The 19,241-nt window shown below is 45.9% G+C and overlaps 2 protein-coding genes across 5 annotated transcripts in view; one reads left to right on the plus strand and one right to left on the minus strand.

The window, feature by feature from the left end:
- Window positions 1-11,736, plus strand: part of SMOC1 (SPARC related modular calcium binding 1) — a 205,841-nt gene extending 194,105 nt beyond the window's left edge. The window contains exon 13 of the mRNA XM_075129653.1: window positions 11,650-11,736. Coding sequence (XP_074985754.1) covers window positions 11,650-11,726 — 77 coding nt within the window. The 3' untranslated portion in view covers window positions 11,727-11,736. The remainder of the gene's footprint in view (window positions 1-11,649) is intronic.
- The window catches only part of SLC8A3 (solute carrier family 8 member A3), a 197,212-nt gene continuing 187,813 nt past the window's right edge, over window positions 9,843-19,241 (minus strand). For all 4 annotated transcript variants that reach the window (XM_048853161.2, XM_048853163.2, XM_048853162.2 and 1 more), the window contains 2 exons: window positions 14,993-15,268; window positions 9,843-13,301 (listed from right to left, as the gene is read on the minus strand). In XM_048853161.2, coding sequence (XP_048709118.1) covers window positions 12,925-13,301; window positions 14,993-15,268 — 653 coding nt within the window. In that variant the 3' untranslated portion in view covers window positions 9,843-12,924. The remainder of the gene's footprint in view (window positions 13,302-14,992; window positions 15,269-19,241) is intronic.

Genomic DNA, 19,241 nt, shown 5'->3' on the forward strand with positions numbered 1-19,241 from the left:
AGCCCCCTGAATAGTGACACCAGACTTTGAGTTCCTGAGCTGAATATCTAATAAATGATTGTGACCGAATGTATCTCTGTGTCCACGCTGTACACACTATTGTAATAATCTTTGTACAATGAATGCCCTGTGAGGTATCATTTGAAAACTCATAATTTGCTGGTCATTATTGTCTTGACAAAATGTGTGTTGCAGCACTGTATGTGAAGTTATGAGCGTCCACTCTATGGTGTTATTAACACAAGTTCCAAACCGAGGTTGGCAAACAGGTCTGTCTCAAACAAAGGCATGTGAGCTATGCTTAATTTGCATTTTAAGCAGTAAACACTCATCAAGCAGGAAGGGAGACAAAGAAAGCTCAAACAGGAAAAAGCAGCAGGGAACATCCCTCCCCATAGGCTTTGTCTCCTGGTACCCAGCTGGAAATGTTTTTTCAAGAGGGGGACTGAAATTATCAAAAGTAAGGACAAACACCCCAAGGGGCACCTCTCTCTCCCCCCGCCCATCACATTCACAGCAGTTGAAGCAACAAAAGAAGTGCTATTTAGATTCTGTGAGAAGGGGTCCTGACCTAAGAAGTTTGATCTATAAGACCACTGAAAGCCTATGGTGAGAAAACTCTGCTTTGAATTTAATGTAGTTTGTTAAGTTAGCCACTAGTTGAATTTTATCTTTATTTTTCTTGTAACCATTTCTGACTTTGTCTTATTACTTGTACTCACTTAAAATCTATCTCTTTGTAGTTAATACACTTCTTTTATCTAATCCAGTGTGTTTAAATTGAAGTGTCTGGGAAAGTCCAGTTGGGGTGGCAAGTTGTGTGCATATTATTTCTAATAAAGAAATAACAGACTTTATATAATTTGTATTGTCCAGGAGATGGCTGGGCAGTACAGGGCATATATTTTGGGGTGGGGAAGGGGGAGAATCTAAGACTGGGTGTGTGTTGGGGTCATCCTGCAGTATAACCTAGGCTGGTGAGAGCCAGAGTATAATCCAGTTGTGGCTGGCAGGCCGCAGTCACACACACATACACTCAGGATGTGGCTTGCATCCTGGAAGGCTGTTTGTGAGTGGCCCAAGTGGGAACGCCTTCAGCAAGGCATTGTAAGGCACCCAAGGTTGCAAGGCACGTGTGACATAGCTGCTTATTCGTCTGGATTGTACCCTGGTATTTCACAAAAATACATTCTGATCTTCTAAAGTCCTGACTGAATCTCCACACACAACCTATGAACACTACACTAGGTTTTTTTATTAGGAGACTTGAAGATTTTCATGTAAAAACAAACAAAATCTTGTTGGAAAAAGCTGTCAGATTATTCCAATTAGATTAGTTTTAATTATTAATGCCTGTCAGTGGATTATTAATGTGCGCTAATGGCGTAATAATTACCCGAATCTACATTGATCATAAGATAGGACATTGCAGAGTTAAGATGCAAAAAGCTAGAGGGTGGGAGGGAAGAGTACAGAATAACATATTAAAACTTCAAGTGTAGACATATCCATAGTTAGTAAATCCTTGTAAAACTGCTCCAAATTTAAACATGAAGTTTTTCAAAATGGCTGGTGCTGTGCAGGGGACTTTTCTAGTTTGTTCAGGAAAAAGGGACCTTTTGTCATAAGATTCACCTTTATGTATTGTTTTAAAACTCTTGGTAAGAGTGACTCTAACAAGAGCTAGACCTTTTGAGGGACTTTGTTTTACTACATCCAGGCTCTGAAAAGAGCAGAAAAATTCAGAGCTACTAAGTGTGGTCTGTAACCTATCATTTAAATCAGCTTTCTGTAGCAGATGACTGAAGGATAGCTAATGTAATGGCAATTTAAAAAAAAAAAAGGCTCCAGAGGCAATCCCAGCAATTACAGGCTGGTAAAGCTAATTTCAGTACTGGGCAAACTGGTTGAAACTGTAATAAAGAACAACATTGTCAGACATGTAGATGAACATAATTTGTTGAGGAAGAGTCAACCTGGTTTCAGTAAAAGGAAATCATGCCTCACCAATCTACTGAAATTCTTTGAGGAGGTCAACAAGCATATGCCATGTGGACAAGGGCGATCCAGTGGATACAGTTTATTTAGACTTTTACAAAGCCTTTGACAAGGTCCCTCACCAAAGGCACTTAACCAAAGTATGCAGTCATGGGATAAGAGGAAAAGTCTGCTTAAGGATCAGTAACTGGTTAAAAGATAGGGAACAAAAGGTAGGAATAAATGCTCAGTTTTCAGAACGGCAAGAGGAAAATAGTGGTGTTCCCCCAGGTGTTAGTACTAAGACCAGTACTGTTCAACATACTCATAAATGATCTGGAAAATGGAGTAAACAGTGAAGTGGCAACATTTGCAGACAATACAAAATTATTCAAGATAGTTAATTGAATCATTGAAATTATTCAAGTCCAAAGCAGACAGCAAAGGGTTACAAAGGGATCTCACAAAACTGGGTGACTGGGCAACTAACTGGCAGATGAAATTCAATGTTGATAAATGCAAATTGGGAAACATCATCCCACTATACATTCAACAATATGGGGGTCTACATTAGCTGTTACCACTCAGGAATCATTGGCGCTAGTTCTCTGAAAACATCTGCAGTCAAAAAACGCTAAGAATGTTAGGAACCATAAGAGAGGGGATAGGTAACAAGAAAGGAAACATCATAATGCATCTATAGAAATCCAGGGTATGCTCACATGTAGCATGCTGTGTGCAGATCTGGACTGCCCCATCTCAAAAAGGATATATTAGAATTGGAAAAGGTACAGAAAAGGGCAACTAAAATGATTAGGCCAATGGAATCACTTCCATATAAGAAGAGATTAAAAAGACTGGGACTTTTCAGCTTGGAAATGAGATGACTAAGGGGGTTATGACAGAGGTCTATAAAATCATGACTGCGGTGGAGAAAGTGAATAAGGAAGTGTTATTTACTCCTTCACATAACTCACGCACTAGGAGGTCACCCAATGAAATGAACAGGCAGCAGGTTTAAAACAAACAAAAGGAAGTACTTCTTCACACACCGCATAGCATGTAGAACCCTTTGCCAGAGGCTGTTGTGAAGGTCAAGACTATAATGGTTCAAAAAGGAACTAGAGAAGTTCATGGAGGATAGGTCCATCAATGGCTATTAGCCTGGCTGGTCAGGGATGCAATCCCCATGCTCTGAAATGTCCGTAGCCTCTGTTCATCAGAAGCTGGGAGTGGACAACAGGGGCTGGATCACTAGATGATGACCTGTTCTGTTCATTCCCTCTGGGGCACCTGGCATTGGCCACTGTCAGAAGGCAGGATACTGGGCTAAATGGACCATTGGCCTGCCCCAGTATGGCCATTCTTATGTATGTTAAAACAAGCACTTGGGCAGGACTTGGTAGTTCTGACACAGGGTGCAAAATTTCTTAAAGGACACAGCATTTAATTAGCGCCAACTAATTGACAAATTGTTCATGTTAAATTTCTGAAACTTTATGCTGCCAATGAAATTTTGGCTAGGTCATTAATAAGAAAGGGCTGAAGATGCCCTGCTGTACATGCAAAATCCAACAGTAACAGAGGTGCCACGGCTGGTGCTGCCATAATGTAGCTTGTCACAGGTGTCACACAGACCAAATAGTTTGTCAGGCAAGCTGTCTTTTCAGAGCCTCATAGCGAATGGCTGGAAAGTGATGGCCTGTGTGACACTAGCAGTGTGTGAGGTTAAAGGCCATAAACCAGCTTCCACCCAGCTTTATCAGTGATGTAAAAATCAGAGAATATTTAGGGTCAAGTGATAGACTGGGAAAGCAGACGAAGAGCCCTTCCTCCCGCAAATCCACTCACACACCCACGCCAAGGACAGATGTAATTTGACTGCAGGTTTTTTTGCTGGAGGAGGGGCAGGGACGGGGACAGGATGCTTCTGCCACTGCCTGCTCTAGTGACCTCAGGAGGTGGTGTCTGGGTTAGGAAGGCATTGGGGCGTGTTAGTTATCTCCATTTCAAAGGCTATCCAGCAGTGTCATGCAGCGCTTCCTCCCCTCACTGGTGAGGACGCAGAGCCTTCCCAGCACACAGCTGCCTGGTAAGGGCATTGTTTTTCCCCATAATATTAACTACCTAGAAATTAAACAGTGCGTTTACCCAAGAAGCACTCCTTTAGCCCCAGTACAGCAAGTTAGAAACATTCACAGGCTCCCCTGCTGGGCGACACGGTCACAAAGAGCAGCCTCTCTGGCACTGGGTGCAGACATGACAATTGGGATCCAAAATGTTTTAAAAAATTACGTTGTCAACTTTAATCATAGCGACAAGCTCTTCTCAGTGTGTGACTGCTCCTACTGCTGGACTGACCTGGATGGCTGCAATGTCTCTTTGAACTCGCTAGCTAAGCCACAAAGGTTAATGCTGTTGTCATGAGCTGAGCAAGCCCATTTGCTAATTAAATGAACGCAGCTAAGTCCCTTTTGTCCTGCAAGACAGGGCAAATCAGTTGCAGGTGAGCCACGCCTCCTGCTAAAACCATCCACCACGACCTACAAACCGAAAACAGCATCAGTTAGCGACTGGCTTTGGCTGGTGGCACGAGGCAACGCCTAGTTCAGGTTTTCCATATGTGCAGATCTTAAGTGAAATCTATGGTGCCGCTCATCAGGCAAAGACAGTAGGATTCTGAGTACCGTCTGCAAGTGCTAAGGACCCTCAACGCCCAGTGGATGTGGCAGCTCATCAGCACCTTGCATGATGTGTGATGTTATGCCAATGCTACTAGCTGTGGTGTGTCCATCTTTTGGGCCTTTAAAAACTGACACTAATCACCTCTTATTTGCTCTTAGTACATTTCAGCCATGTCCTCAAATCTTAGCTACGAGGCTGGTGGCTGCCCTGCGGACATGTAATAATACTAATAAAGCACTTTACGAAAGTGGTTAAGTAATATTATACACCATTTTATTGATGGGAGCCTGAGGTAAGTGTTCACACGCCACAGTGATGACAGACAATAGTGAACTCAGGAATGAAAGCCAAGTTTTCAGAGGCTCAGGTTCCCTGCTGATCACTATATATGGAGTTGGGATAGACTTCGCCCCCTGCCCCCCAATTGGCAGTGACCCTTGGAGTATTTTGCTTTCCTCCGCTGCACGGCATGTGGGTCACTTGCCAGGATTATCGTGTAGTGCTCAGTTAATCGTTTCACTCACATGCTGGTGGACCTTGATCACTCCTAGTCTCAGCCTGTGGCATGTAGTCGTCTAGTCTCCTGTGGCTCTCCTTGCCATTGCGGGGTTTAGTGTGTAGGTGCAGGGGTGGTGTCTGTGGGCTATGATACACAGGAGGTCAGTTGAGCTGATCTAGTGGTCCCTTCTGGCTTTAACCACTTGGCCTTGCCCTAATCACTACCTTGCCCTGGCTACCTGGCTTAGACCTCAGCAGGTGGCATGCTCCTGAGAATGACACACACATACTAGTCTGCTCCAGCTGCTTTTTACAGAGGTGCTGAGCACCCCCCCACTCCCACTGGCATCCAAGGTACAGCTACAGATAGGACCTACTTTTCCTGCTGCCCAAGCCTATGCTTAGCCATGAGGCTAGCCATCTAACTTGCCCCATCCATGATTAGCCTGGCTTTACTGAATGGCTGAAGTCTTTGCAGCACTATGCTACCATAGCTTAGAGTTGGCCAGGAAGTCCCATCACCTACACAAGCGTCCAGCTGTCTTAAAATACTGGGTAATGATTCTGCTCAGGGCTCTGGTTCGAGCGCACACGAGCCAGGATTACATAGTGCACAGTGCAGACCATAGTGTACAAAAGTTTGGCAACATTTGAGTGCTGCTGAAAATTAAATTAGGTGCATTTCCAATGTGTGTCCCCCCCCCCCCCCCCCCCGGGCGATGCACACTGGTCATTTTACACACCATCTTCCATGCCAAAGCAATAAGTTTACCATGTTTCAAGTTCTCAAAAAGAGGACATGGTAGGAGGGGGTGAGTACAATTGTGGTGGTGGGGGCAGGGAGGGTAATCTGTGGAGGTATTTGGGGCTGGTGCTGGAGGGATGTGTATTCTGTGCGGTGGGGGAGGGGGGCGGGGTTGAGGGCGATGTGTGTACCAGAGGGTATTTGTGGGGGCGCTGGAGGACTATTTGTTTTTGTACTGGCTATGTGTGCTGGAGGCGGGTCTATGTACACTGGGATGGTTACCTGGGGGGGAGTGCTGGATGTACATACGTGCGTGCGTGCGTGTGTGTGTGTGTGTGTGTGTGTGTGTGTGTGTGTGACACACAACTTCTGGGTGTGGTACTAGAGAGGTGTTTTTGTACTGGGGGTGTGTGTGCTGGAGGGGGTGTGTTTGTACTGGGAGACATACCTGATGGTTGCTGAAAGGGGTGTGGGGTGAGAGGGATGGGGGGGGGGTTGTGTGTGTGTGTGTGTGTGTGTGTGTGTGCGCTGGTACTCTAGCTCAGGGCTGCTGGAAGGCATGTTTGTGTACTGGCGATGCAGGAGGAGTGTGTGTTTACTGGGAGGGGTACATGGGCCAGTTCTGGAAAGGGTGTATGTGTACCAATGGCGGTGCAGGACAGATCTGTACTAGGATGGGTATTTGAGAGAATGTTTTGGAAAGGGGTGTTTGTGTACTGAGCGCGGTACCGGGAGGATGCTGGGTGGGGGTGTTTTCCTACTCGGCGGGATGATGGAAGGGGATGTGTGTATTGGGAGGTGTACCCGAGGGGTGGTGTATGTGTTGTGGGAGGGGTGCCTGGTTGGGGGGGGGTGTGTAACTGGGAGGTGCTGGAGGGGTGTGTGGGCTGGGAGGGGTACCTCAGGGCGTGCATGTATGTTTACTGGGAAGTGTACCTGAGAGGTCTGGAAGGGCTGTGCGTACTGGGAAGGGTAGCTGGAGCGGAGGGTCTGTGTGTGTCTACTGGGACGGGGGGTGGGTGGGTGTGGAGGGGGTAGCGAGCATGCAATGGGTCCTGGAGTGGGATGTGTGTTTACTGGGAGGAGTACCTGGATGGGGTGCTGGAAGGGGCAAGTGAGGGGTGTCTGAGGGGGTGTTGGTAGGCGGATGTGTGTACTGGGAGGTGTATCAGGTATGTGTACATGGTAGAGGCTGGAAGGGTGTTTTTGTATGGGGGGGTGATGGAGGGGTGTGTGTGGACTGAGAGTGGTACCTGGTGCTGGAAGGGCCGTGTGTGTACTGGCGGGGGGTGTGTGTGTGGAAGGGGAGGGTTCTGGAAAGGATTTTTGTGTGTGTGTGTGTGTGTAATGCTAGGGAGTGCCTGGGGTTGGTGTGTGCTGGGAAAGGTTGCGGGGGGGGGGGGGGGGAGTTGGAGCGTGTGGGTGTGGGTGTATAGCCTGTGAGGGGTATTGGGGTTGTGCTGGCCGGGTATATATGTGCTGCAGGGTACCTGGTGCCATGCTGGAGGGATATGTATGTGTACTATGAGGCGTATTTGGGGGCGGGGGTGCTGTAGGGAGGGTGGGTGTATGTGTGTGCGGGGAGGGGCACCTAAGGGGTGCTGGCAGAGGTGTACGTGTACTGTGAAGGGTATTTTCGGGGGGTGACGGAGGGGTGTTTGTGTACTGGAGGAGGTGCTGGAAGGGTTTGTGTGTGTACAGGGCGGGGTACCTGGGTAGCCCTGGGAGGAGTCTATATGTACTAGGACGGCCTATGTGTGTTTGTGTATGGGGAGGGATACCAGGGGAAGGGGTGTATGTGCGTTGGAGGATGTGAGTGGACTGTGAAGAGTATCGGGGGGGGGGTGTTGGAAGGGTTTCTGTGTCCTGAGAGGGGTGCTGGTGTATGTGCATGCAGGCACTGAGCGGGATATTTGTGGGGGTGCTGGAAGGGCTGCGTTTGTATTGGGAGGGTTCCCTGGCGGGGGTGCTGGAGGCGGGTGTATGTAGTGGGAGGGGTACCTGGGGGGTGCTGAAAGGGGTGTATGTGTACTGGGAGGGATACTGGAGGGGGTGTGTACTGGGAGGGATACGTGGATGTGTATGAGGAAGGGGTGCTGGAATGTGCGTGTGTGTGTGTGTACTGGGAAGGGGACCGGGGAGGTTGTGGCAGTGGTTATGTGTACTGGGAGGGTTGATAGATATGTATGTGTGCACTTGGGCAAGGTTTTTTTGGGGGAGGGGGTGTTGGAGGGCGTCTGTACTGGGGTGTGTGGGAGGGGTACCTGTGGGATGCTGGCATATGTACCTGGCTCCTCACTGTTGAGGTGGGGAGGGCAGTGTCGTTCCCTGTCACAATATCAGGATGGTTGTGCAGACCTGGGACGCAGCGACGGCTGTCTGGCCATCATGTCAGCGCCTCTCTGCAGGGCCCTTGCCCAGGGCTGGGAGCCTGGGCCTCAGTGGGCAAGATCTAGCAGCTGCAAGGGACCAATCAGATGTGGATGCTGGCGGCGGGGGACCCAATCAGGAAGCAGACCAAATTTCTGAGCTGCAGGGTCTGCTCCAGAAAAATCCCGGGCATTGCCTTTTATTTGAAAAATCCTCCTGTACAGAGGATCAGAAAAGAGGCAATGACTGGGGAAAACCCTGGATGAGGTTTGCAGCAAAGTTGCAGGTAGCGAGCATGCAAGTGTCATGTGTTTCAGGTGATGAATTAGTCCACTGCTGCCCCTGGTAAAATGACCAGCACGTTCATGTGGGTTATCGTGGGTGTATAGACTCATCCTGGCTCGGCAACCAACAGGTTGGTGTTGGAACTGCCAGTCAGTGCTGCTTGGGCGTCTCACAGCAGCTGGGAGAAGAAAAGAGCGAAGCAGCAGGGGGATGGAAAGACTGCCAGAGGAGCAAACAGGCAGGAGAAGAAACTCCAGCCAGCAAGCAGCTGAGAAGCCACGCAGCGAAAGGGTGCCTGACCCTACAAGCTGGAGCTGCCTACAGAAACCAAGGGAGGTAGGTTAGCGCTCAGGACATAACAGGAGTTGTGGAGCCTTGACTCTGCCTGGTTTAAGGGCCCTGAGCTGAAACCCAGTGGAGTGGATGTGCCTGGGTTCCCCTACTTTTCCCCTGGGAGACTTAAGGGCTTTTGAGGCTCCCCTGAGCACCAAGACCAGCTGACACCAGCCATGTATAAGGAGAAAACCCACACAACCCCTCAGGACTGAGGCTAACACCTTTCATAGCCCAGACAAGGGCTACCATAGAGACTCAGGCAGGAGGCCCTGACCACCCTGCCAGATCGGGTGAACTCTGGGGTAAAGACGGTGCTATTGCAGTGACACACTAGCTCACCTACACATGGGAAAAAGTAAAGCCTAGTTACAAAATTGTTTTCAAAATAAGGCTAAATTGAATCTGACGAGGCCAACTTTCTTACATTCATTAAGGGGCCAATGGGACTGCTGATGTTTTTTTGAGACTCATCACAGCCCTGGGACATTCTTGCATAGCATCGAGGCCCCTTTTCAAGGCTTGAAATCTTGGTCGGCCCAATTGCGTGATGTCATTTTAATCTCTAGCTGTTGCTTTGCAAAGCCTTTGATCTACTTGGCATGAAAAATATTATCACTGGTCTTAGTATTTATTCATCTGTTAAACCAAGCAAGGCTGATTCTCCAATCAAAATCCAGTTTGGCAGCAGGCATAGTATCAACAGCCCTATGAAGAAATTCAAATGCTTCTGGGGTCCTTACAGCAAGGAGGTAAGAGGGATTTACCAGTTTTCCTGCAGTACCTCCAAGGGGGGAAATGATTAGTTCCAAATGTTCCTCGCCCCTTTAACTTTCAGATCTGCTCAGAATGTGTTCTCATCCAGCAATCAGGGAAGGAGAGAAGAAGGAACTTGTAGAAATGGATAAGGAACTGTAGAGTGTGATTTAAAAAGCAACAAGGCAACAGAAAGAGGAAAGCGGCTTTTATTCCAGACTGAGATGTGAAGCTGACAGGAAAAACAAAGAGCAAGGAACAATGGCAATGAAACCAGCGAGCTTTAACTAATGAAGAAGTGAGGTCTCCTGTGTGCAAAAGATCCATGGTGCAACTTTAGGTGGCTTATTCCTGCAAAATCTAATTGAGACAAATGGGGTGAAAAAGAAAAAAAGAAAGGGGTGGGGGGAGGGGAAGAAAAGTACAAATGCTTCCATGCAAATTTCCACAACAAAAACAAAACAGAACAAAAGGCAATGAAGATTTTGTTTTTCTTTTCTTGTATTTTTTTAATTATGTAAAAAATAAAATAAAATAAAACACTCCACAGATGTTATTGGCTTGGAGCAGTTTTTCTCAGTGTATGTAAGGGCAGCAAAGTAACTATAAGATTGGCACTAGCATAGTCCTCCCTCCTCCCGCTAACCCTCCCTCATCCCCCGACAAAGTGATCTTAATAAAGAAGCAGATGAAAAGCATGTGTTTGATAGAGTGCAAGCAACATAACAGCATTTCAAATACCCAAGCCAGGTTTCAACTAGGAATGGGAGAACCGGTCTGGATAAAATAAGAACCCATCTGAACCTCTGCCCCAAATTCAAACCACTTTTTTTTTCCAAACCTTTTTAGGTGTTTTCCATTTCTTGCACCTCTGCTTGCTGGGTCACAGCCAGGATGAGAGTTGCAATGTTGAAATAAGTTAACAAAAGCTGTTCTTGTATTTCTTGGCATTCTGGAAGCAAGATATACTGAAAATCTCAGTAGGCAACCCGTTCTCATACGTTTTCTTGCCTGATGTTGCAGACCCAAAAAGCTCTGCTAAAGTGAGGATAAGCATTCAGAAAACGTGGGTGCTTATTGGATTCACACCTTTTATTGTTCACCCACTGCTAGTTTCAACAGACAAAGCGCTCATTGCTCATATCATATCTGAGAGAAGAATCTTTCCTTTCCCTCTCACACTTTTTATATATACTTGATACACATCTGTATGAAAATAAATATTTCATTTGTCAATTAAGGATCATTTTCACACTCTTCCGTACATCTGAGATCATTTTGCATCTTCTTTTCCATAACAAAATAACACAATTCTCATTCCCATCACTATTTTCCCTCTGTGTGCTTTTGCCCAGCCTTTAAGGCATTATCAGCGCATTGACTCACTCTGATGAAAACACAGGTAAAGAAGGACCTCTTTCCATTTCCTGGTTTACTCTCTAATGCTCCAGGTTTGTTTAATGAGTGTGAAATTTACGAAGAAGACATTTCCCTTTACAGTACCTAAGTTTTTGACAGAAGAAAATATCTTCATCTTAAAAACACTTTAAAAAGAATGAAGCTGCAATGCCCTCTTCCAGTTCTTGCACTTAAGAAATATGTATATAGATAATATGTTTATATAGATATAAGTGTAGCTTTTATTTTTTTGCCAACCCAACCTTTCAATTTGTAGCTGTTGATGTAATTCATGATATGAGATCTTGCTTGTATTCCTCCTTTTTATTTTTTCTTTAGAAAATGCACTTAAAATTAAAAGGGTGCTTTTCTAAAATGTACTTAAGATGATACAGATTGTCCTCAGATCTGTGGCAGTTTTTAAGACCGTACTGTACCTCTCAGCCTAGCAAAGACCACAATGGAGCACTGATCCTTGTTACAACAGGGTATTAAAGGAGCAAATTGGCAGACATGATACAAATCAAAATGGGAAATGACCCGTGCACTGGAAAAATACTGTTATATGGTTTTGATTTGGTTTTGGTTTTTTCCCCGAAAAGGAGACCGGTGTCATCTTTGCTCAGCATATCCCATCCCAGTGAGTTACAGTAACCAGATGTGGGTCATCATCCATTAGGACATACTTGGCCTTAAAGACGTTGGGAAATCAACTGGCCCCGAAGCCAAGAGAGGCATTATGAAGAGTCATCATGATCCTTTTCCCTTTGGTAAGCATGTGTGTTTTTAAGGACAAAGTAAACCCTTTAAGATGATGCTTAGAAACCTTTGAGTGGCATGTTATGCCTCAAAGCTTCTCGTATGCACCAAAATGTGAGAACAGCAAATTATTTACATGAATTCACCTTCACTTTAAAGCAAAAAGGAAAACCCTGCTGCCCTCCCACAAATCAAACACAATACCATTATGATCCTAAGGGACATGCCCGGGTTTCCCTAGCTCCCTTTTTTCCACATTGCAGGCTATGTCTGTGTATCTGTTCATTTCTTTACCTTTTCTAAACGAACATATTTTCCTCTCCTTGCAGTACCACAGGTTTTAAATTTTTTCTACACAAAGAGAGATGCCATACTCAAAATATACAGGATACGTATTATGTTAGAGGTCTTTTTTTCTTTTAAATCCCAGGCAGGTGCGTGGGTTGCTCCAGGCTCCAGCCTTCATCATTGTATTTTCCTGTGTGTGTGTTTGTATTTGCATTTGAAATACATCAGTCTCATGATATACTTAAAGAAATGAAAGCACGAAACAGATAACAGTGAGTCATTTGACTGTGACATTGTTTTTGTGGCATCAAAAAAATGCATGGTTCAGCTCCAGCACTGATGGAAGCTTGAAGCTTTTGGTTTTGATTTTTAACATTTTTTTGTCTATTTAAAGGAAGAAAAAAACTTAAAGCAACATGTTTCCTCTCTTCCCCCGCAAAACCTTGATCCAACTTATTTCTGTAATTCTCAACTTGTTTAGAAATACATGATACCATTTCATAATGGAGGACAGAAAAAGGAAAACAATAAAATAAAGAAAATGTGATCTCTGAAGGTGGCTGAAGATTCTGAATGTCACTGAATGGGGTCAGTGACTGGGTTTATTTTGTTTGATTTATTTAAATACCTTAAATTTATTTTGTATTTTTTAACTTGTTTTTGTTTCATTATAATTTTGCCCTTCTTGCAGCCCAGTTGTCCTCCTGTCCGGGCAACTGTGGACTCAGACAACTGTCACTTCTGGTTTAACAACACTTGGAGGACTGGTGTCCAATGAGGTAACAGAGGAAGGGGATCCCTCCCCCCCGACTTCATCATCTCTCCACGGCTTAGAACCCTTTGATATAGCAATAGGCCTCCAGCGTGGCAAAAAGAATGTACAGGAGCCACAGGCTCAAAAAGAGCAAAGTCGTGGCAAGTCTGCACCCCTTGGGGCCTCCTAGTTCCCCTCCAAGGTGAGGCCGTCTCCGGTACAGCAGGACACTGATGCAGACAAAAGCAAAGATGGTGAAAAGCGTGACGGAAAAGGCCAGTGTGCCCGCTGACACATGGAACTCTTGTCCCTGGGAAGCCCAGTAGATGGCAGCCACGGACCATGCCAATCCGATGCCCAAGAAGACGTTGACGGCATTGCTGCCTGTGACGTTGCCGATGGCGGCATCAGCGTACACATCCTGGATGGCGGCTGCTTTGCTGGCAAAAGTGTCTAGAAGGGAGAGACGTGAATTAACAGGAATAATGAAATTGTGCTGCCCAAAGCTGGGGGCCCTGGCAGTTTTTACGGTGAGAGAGCAGGCAGGGATTGCTGAAGCTGAATTGAAATAAGGACACCCTTTTCTGAGGGGGACAAAGGCCAGATCTCTGTAGTTGCAGAGAAGCGGTTTGAGAATGGCCCTGGTAGCGAGTTCTATTAATGGTCTCATGCCATTTTATCACCTTCTCCTTAGACTGGTGCACTAAGTTGCCAGATATTTATAGGCCTGTCCTGGCCTTCAATTTGCTCTTTTCACCCAATGCTCTGTGCCCCACTCCTTTTTGCTGATAACACAGGCTGCGGCACTCAACCTTCCAGCCAGAAGGATGCTTATGGCTCCTCTTCCAGCCACTAGCAGGAGTAAGTGCTGGGGGCTGGCGCTGTAAATGCTGCCCATGAACTAGGAATCAAGGCCACTTTCCAGCTGAGACTGAGACAGCATAATAAGCTGCTGCTGGATAGGAGACCTGTGTGTGTATCAGATTGACGGGGGCTAGTGGATAGCACTTTCATTAACATACACCCACAATGGGGATGGGGACATGAAGGGGTGGGCTTATTTCTGAGTGAAATTGGTGCTCTAGAACTATAGTAGATTATTTGACTAGATGTAAATAGGTCTCATCTCTGTCCGCAGTGGCCGCTTGCTACCATTTGTTTGGCAGCTTTGCCTAGCAGAACTGAAGCTAATATAGAGGCCGACTACACTGCAGTCAGAGGTGTGACTGCAGCTGCAGCAGGCACAGCCAGGCTGGCGTTACTCTGCCTAGCCGTGGCTAAAACTAGCCGTGAAGACGTGGCAGTGTGGGCTTCAGCACGGACTGTACAAGCCTTCCTGGTCCGTACTCGCACTGCTAGTCCATGCTGGGATCCATGGAGCCATGGCTGCACTGCTATTTTTAGCCACAGCTGCTAGAATTAAGCTAATGTGGGTACGCCTACCCAAGGTGCAATCACACCTCCCATGGCAGCGTAGACATAGCCGTAGAGACACCACTGCCAGTGGCAATAGAGAAGGACAGTCCCCGCTGGTCGTCATCGTCATTATTATTACTACCAATCATGTATATTGCTATAGTTCCTAGGAGCCCCAGTCCTGGACCAGGATCCTGTTGTAGTACGTTCTGTACAAACACATGATGTTGAGGTCCCTGTAGGCACAGCAAGGGTGCAGCTGTCCCACTGTGTCTGGTCAGTGGCTATGAGCAGAGGATGTTGGTTTGCCGTATAGTTACTGCCAAGTCCCTTAACATTCACCAGTACAAACCCCCTCAAAACACATGCCCCCCTCAACCCCTCCAAAACCAGACAGAATCCAAAAACCTGCCAATAAACCACAGTTCTCAGAGATTCTCACTTGCTGCATCCTGAACCTCAGGAGGTGAACAGCTTTTGCCTGGGGGAAAGGGGTGTGAGTCTACTCTCATTCCCCCCCGAACCTCAGTTCCCAATCAGATTTCACATCCCATACAGCATCACAAGAACCAGTGGTTCCTGAAACACCAAAAAGTTACCCACGCAAAGGATTGTGGGATGGAGGGCTAAGCCCCTCTCAGATTTGCTGCTCTTGAACAATGGGATAGGACAGAGGTGCTAGCCATTATTTTCTCCTATTGCCACACTTTTGCCCTTGGCCTCCTCACCTGGTACTGAGGTACCAAAGGCCACAAAGACAACAGCTGTCACCGAGTCCTTGAGGCCAATGGTGCAGCCAAAGTGGGAAGCGAGGTCCCCAATGACAGCGGTGAGCATGCCAATTATCATGATGGACACCACAAAACAGGCCCAGCCATTGCAGTACTCTGTGGGTGGCACGCAAGCAAAGAGCACCTTCCAGAAGACGGTGAGGAAGTGCATGACGTAGTCAAAGCAGGATGGCAAGCGCTCCTCACCAGACTCATCCTCATCTTCATCACCGGCTGCAAGCAATCAAGACAAGAAAGCAGATCACCAGTGGGCTCTGTGAAATCCCAGGTTTCAAAATACTGCTGCATTTTATAAACTGAAGTCACATGGATTATGTTCTATTGATCATTATTGCAACCGCAAAATTTCACTGAAATCACACAGACAAGAACTTAAATCGCATATTTGGCCAATGGGGATGGAGGCCTGGCTGCTGTCTGTCTGGATTTCAGAAAGGAAAGGTCAAACCAGGAAACAGTGGTATTACCTTTAACAGTATAATCCAGGCAACAGGTAGGATTCAATCAGTGAGGGATCAGGGGAGAATGCTAACTACTGCCTGAGGGGAAGGAATGAGCTGTTGACACTGGGCTCTCTGTGACAGCCTTAAAAACTCAGCAGCAAAGCACCTGTCTTCTGCTGCCCAGGAGGTGATGGGCAACCAATGATTTGCGTGCTAATGTTCCTGATCTTGAATATATACTGCATTAGAGAGTGTTAACCAGCTTTCTCCTCTCCCAGCTGTTCTCCACCAGGCCTGCAGTGTTACCCCTGTCAGTTAACATTCTGAGGCTATCAATGGAATGATAGGAGCTACACATTCAGCAGCGCAGCAGGAGTATCTGAGGGGGCTGTTCCTGGGACATCGGCATGCTAGGAGATGTCAATCCAGATGTGGCTTTAGAAAATTTAGCTGCTGTTAAATTCTGTGGTATACAGAGAGAGAGCCAGCAGTCAAGTACACACAAGTTTGCCTTAGTGCTTGTTTATTTGGAGCAAATAAACTCCTCCGCCAGCTTCACCTATTCTCTGCTTTCCTGGGTTTATTGAGTGAGGTGGGGAAGAGGCTGAGGATAATATCAGGATTGCCTTGAAATGGCATCAGGGTATTTGAAAGTGGATCAGCAATCACAGAATCATCTCTTAATGTCGTTCTTGTACCAGTACACAGAGGATTTGATCATATTTATCACCATAGCAATGCAGACAGCATCATGAAAATAGTGAAGGCCAGTCAGGCATTCCTATTTATACTTTCTCAGATGACAAGCATAAGTGAGCACTTGAAATTGAAAGGCAACACATTTTACAGGGATAAAAGTAAATACTTTCTTATGCAACATGTAATTAGCCTGTGGAACTCACTGTTGATTGGCATTATAGAGGCACAAAGCTAAATAATACTAAGAAAAAAAGCAGAAACTGATAAACTAAGGATATCTGCAAGAAGGTTGGGTAAAATTACAAGGGCTCTCAATCCCCATCTTTCTGGGAACGGGCTGATCACCAGCAGAGCTCAGGAATGAAATTTTCCATCCATTCTACAGTATAACATACCTATGTACCTTATATAGAGGGGTTTATATGTTCTTCTGAAAAATCTGCCACAGGCCAGTTCCTGACACAAGATGCCAAACTAGGTGAACAATTGGGCAATTCCAGCATGATGCTTCCTATGTTCAGTCTCTTCCTATTGTTATGGTATCTTCATTGTTACTCATAATAAAGCTAGCTATACAAATCTAATAACTGTGACTGGGCCAATTGCTGAGGACTGCATATCCCCTGAAGCAAGGGAGCACTAAGCTCCAGTGACCAAACGTAAGTAGATTAAGCACTACTCAACTGTAACTACAAAAGTTGTCACCATTTCTCCATACAATACTACTGGCACTCAAGACAAAACTTCCAAAAGCTGTCCAAACAGTAATATGTGTCTGGTGTAGGCATTCTCAGAATTGCCCCAAGGACAGAACTTGAACCTTAGTTGGTTCTTGGGTTTAAGGACTGCTGCCTGTTTCTTAAGGAACCATGTGACTGTGATAGGAACTAAGCTCTTCTACATAGAGGAAGCATGCTAGGCCCATAAGCCAGAGGTCAATGGATCAAAACCATTCCTTGTTAGTCCTGGGCTGCTTCTTTTGATTTCATTACAGTGTATAACCACCTTAAAAATACCAGGTACTAAAGGGCTCTTTAGTTTAGCAGAGAAAGGCATGACAGGAACCTATGGCTGGATGCTGAAGCCAGACAATTTCAAACTGGAAATAAGACAGTTAAGAGACACAGCATGACTTCTAAAAGTAATTACCATAAGACATGAGGCAATATTGGACAAGATCCAAACTAACTACAGAACCTTTCAGACTGCACAAGATGTGGAAAAATCCATAGCCCAAAAGATGTGTGTCCCTCCAAAGATGCAAGGTATAATCAATGCACAAAATATGGACATCTTGCAGCTGTTTGCCATAGTAAGACAGTCAGGGAACTGACTGCTACAGATAGTCAAGAGCCATTGTTTCTGGGATCTACCAATGTGATGACACAGAGGCCATCTAGAGAGCAAGACTGAATGTTAATGGAAAGACTACTGACCTGAAAACTGACTCAGAAGCAAATATGACGATCATATCAGAAGGTACATATATTTACCTTCAAAACTCACAGATCTGAAATCACCTGATACAGTCTTGATGGTATTCTAACAGCATGGGCCAGTTCACCACAGAAACAACTTACGAAGACAAAAGATTTGCATTCAGAGTATATGTTATCAAAAGATAAAAGACCAGCAGCCTTCCCAGCGGCAGCCATGATGTGTTTAGAGAGAAAGGTGGAAGAATTCAACAAAGTATTTGGTGAGATTGGACTTTTGAAAGGAGATGCAGTACAAATAACCCCATGAGACAATGCTGAACCATATATTGTACATATACCTTGCAGGATTCGCAACCCAATTGCTAAATATGTTCTTGGGAAAAAATCTGGTAGTAGCAGACTGTGATGGGGTGGCTGCCCCTCACTGCGAGAAAAGGGGTTAAAAGGGGAGGTTGCACCAGGGGCAGCCAATCAGAGAAATGCTGAAGGGAGCAGCCAATCAAGGCCAAGCAGGCCCATATAAAAAGGGAGCTGCAGGGCAGAGGAAGGCAGTTCTCTGCTGGGAGCCCCTGGAGGAAGGATTGTGTCTCTGGAGGATTGAGAGAACTGCCAGTACCCTGGACAGAGCAGTGCTGCAAGCAGGGACTGGGGGAGTGAGAGACAGCTCCTGGCTGGGGTTTGCAGGCTGAGGCAAGGGCTAAGAGGATGCTGGGGCCATGAGGAAGTGGCCAGATAATTTGCTGCTGTTGCCACTAAGAGAAGTGGCTGAACAGCAGACTGCAGGTCTTCTGGAATGGGGGAGCACAGGGTGTAGCATGGCCAGAGGACTGTGTCACTGAAGCGGACGCCATGGTCTTTGGAGAGATGTGGGTCCTAAAGCAGGAGTGAGGGAGTTGAGGCGCCACCCAAAGAGGGCACACTACCATGCAGAGCTAATTCCCATGACAACCCCAGCAGGAGGCACCAGAGTGGTGAGTGAACCCTGTTACATGGACACTCTGTCATGGAGCCCAGCATCATACTCAATTATCTATGAGCTTGAAGATGATGTAAAGGCATAGATGGATGCTATGGACACATGCTGACCAGAGTCAGAAAACAGACTATACCTGCTACAAAAAGCAACCTCAACAGACACACAACTTCAAGAAGTTCTAAGTTACATGAGGTCTAACTGGCCAAAGTATCTAAAGGACACTAAGGAAGTGACAAGAGACTACTTTCTGGTGCATGGACAATTAAGTGAGTCAAATGTACTCATAATTAAAGGTGATTACATCATAATTCCAAATGCAATGAGAGAAGAAATCTTAAACCTCATCCATAAAGGACATCAAGGGCTAACTAAATGCAGTGAACAGGCCAACCAGTCTGAGTAGTGGCCAGGCATCAGCAAGGGAATAAAGAATAAAGTATCTGCAAATGAACATTGCAGGTCTTACACACCAACACCACACACACACACACAAAACCCTTTAATGACAACACCTCTACAAGACAGACGTTGGAAGAGACTAGCTGCAGATTTATCTGAATTCAGAAGATATCATTATCTGGTCATAATGGACTGTTTTCCCAGGTATATAGAAATAATGTACTTGAAAG

This window comes from Caretta caretta, chromosome 6 (genome assembly GCF_965140235.1).
Source record: "Caretta caretta isolate rCarCar2 chromosome 6, rCarCar1.hap1, whole genome shotgun sequence".
NCBI classification, from domain to species: Eukaryota; Metazoa; Chordata; order Testudines; family Cheloniidae; genus Caretta; species Caretta caretta.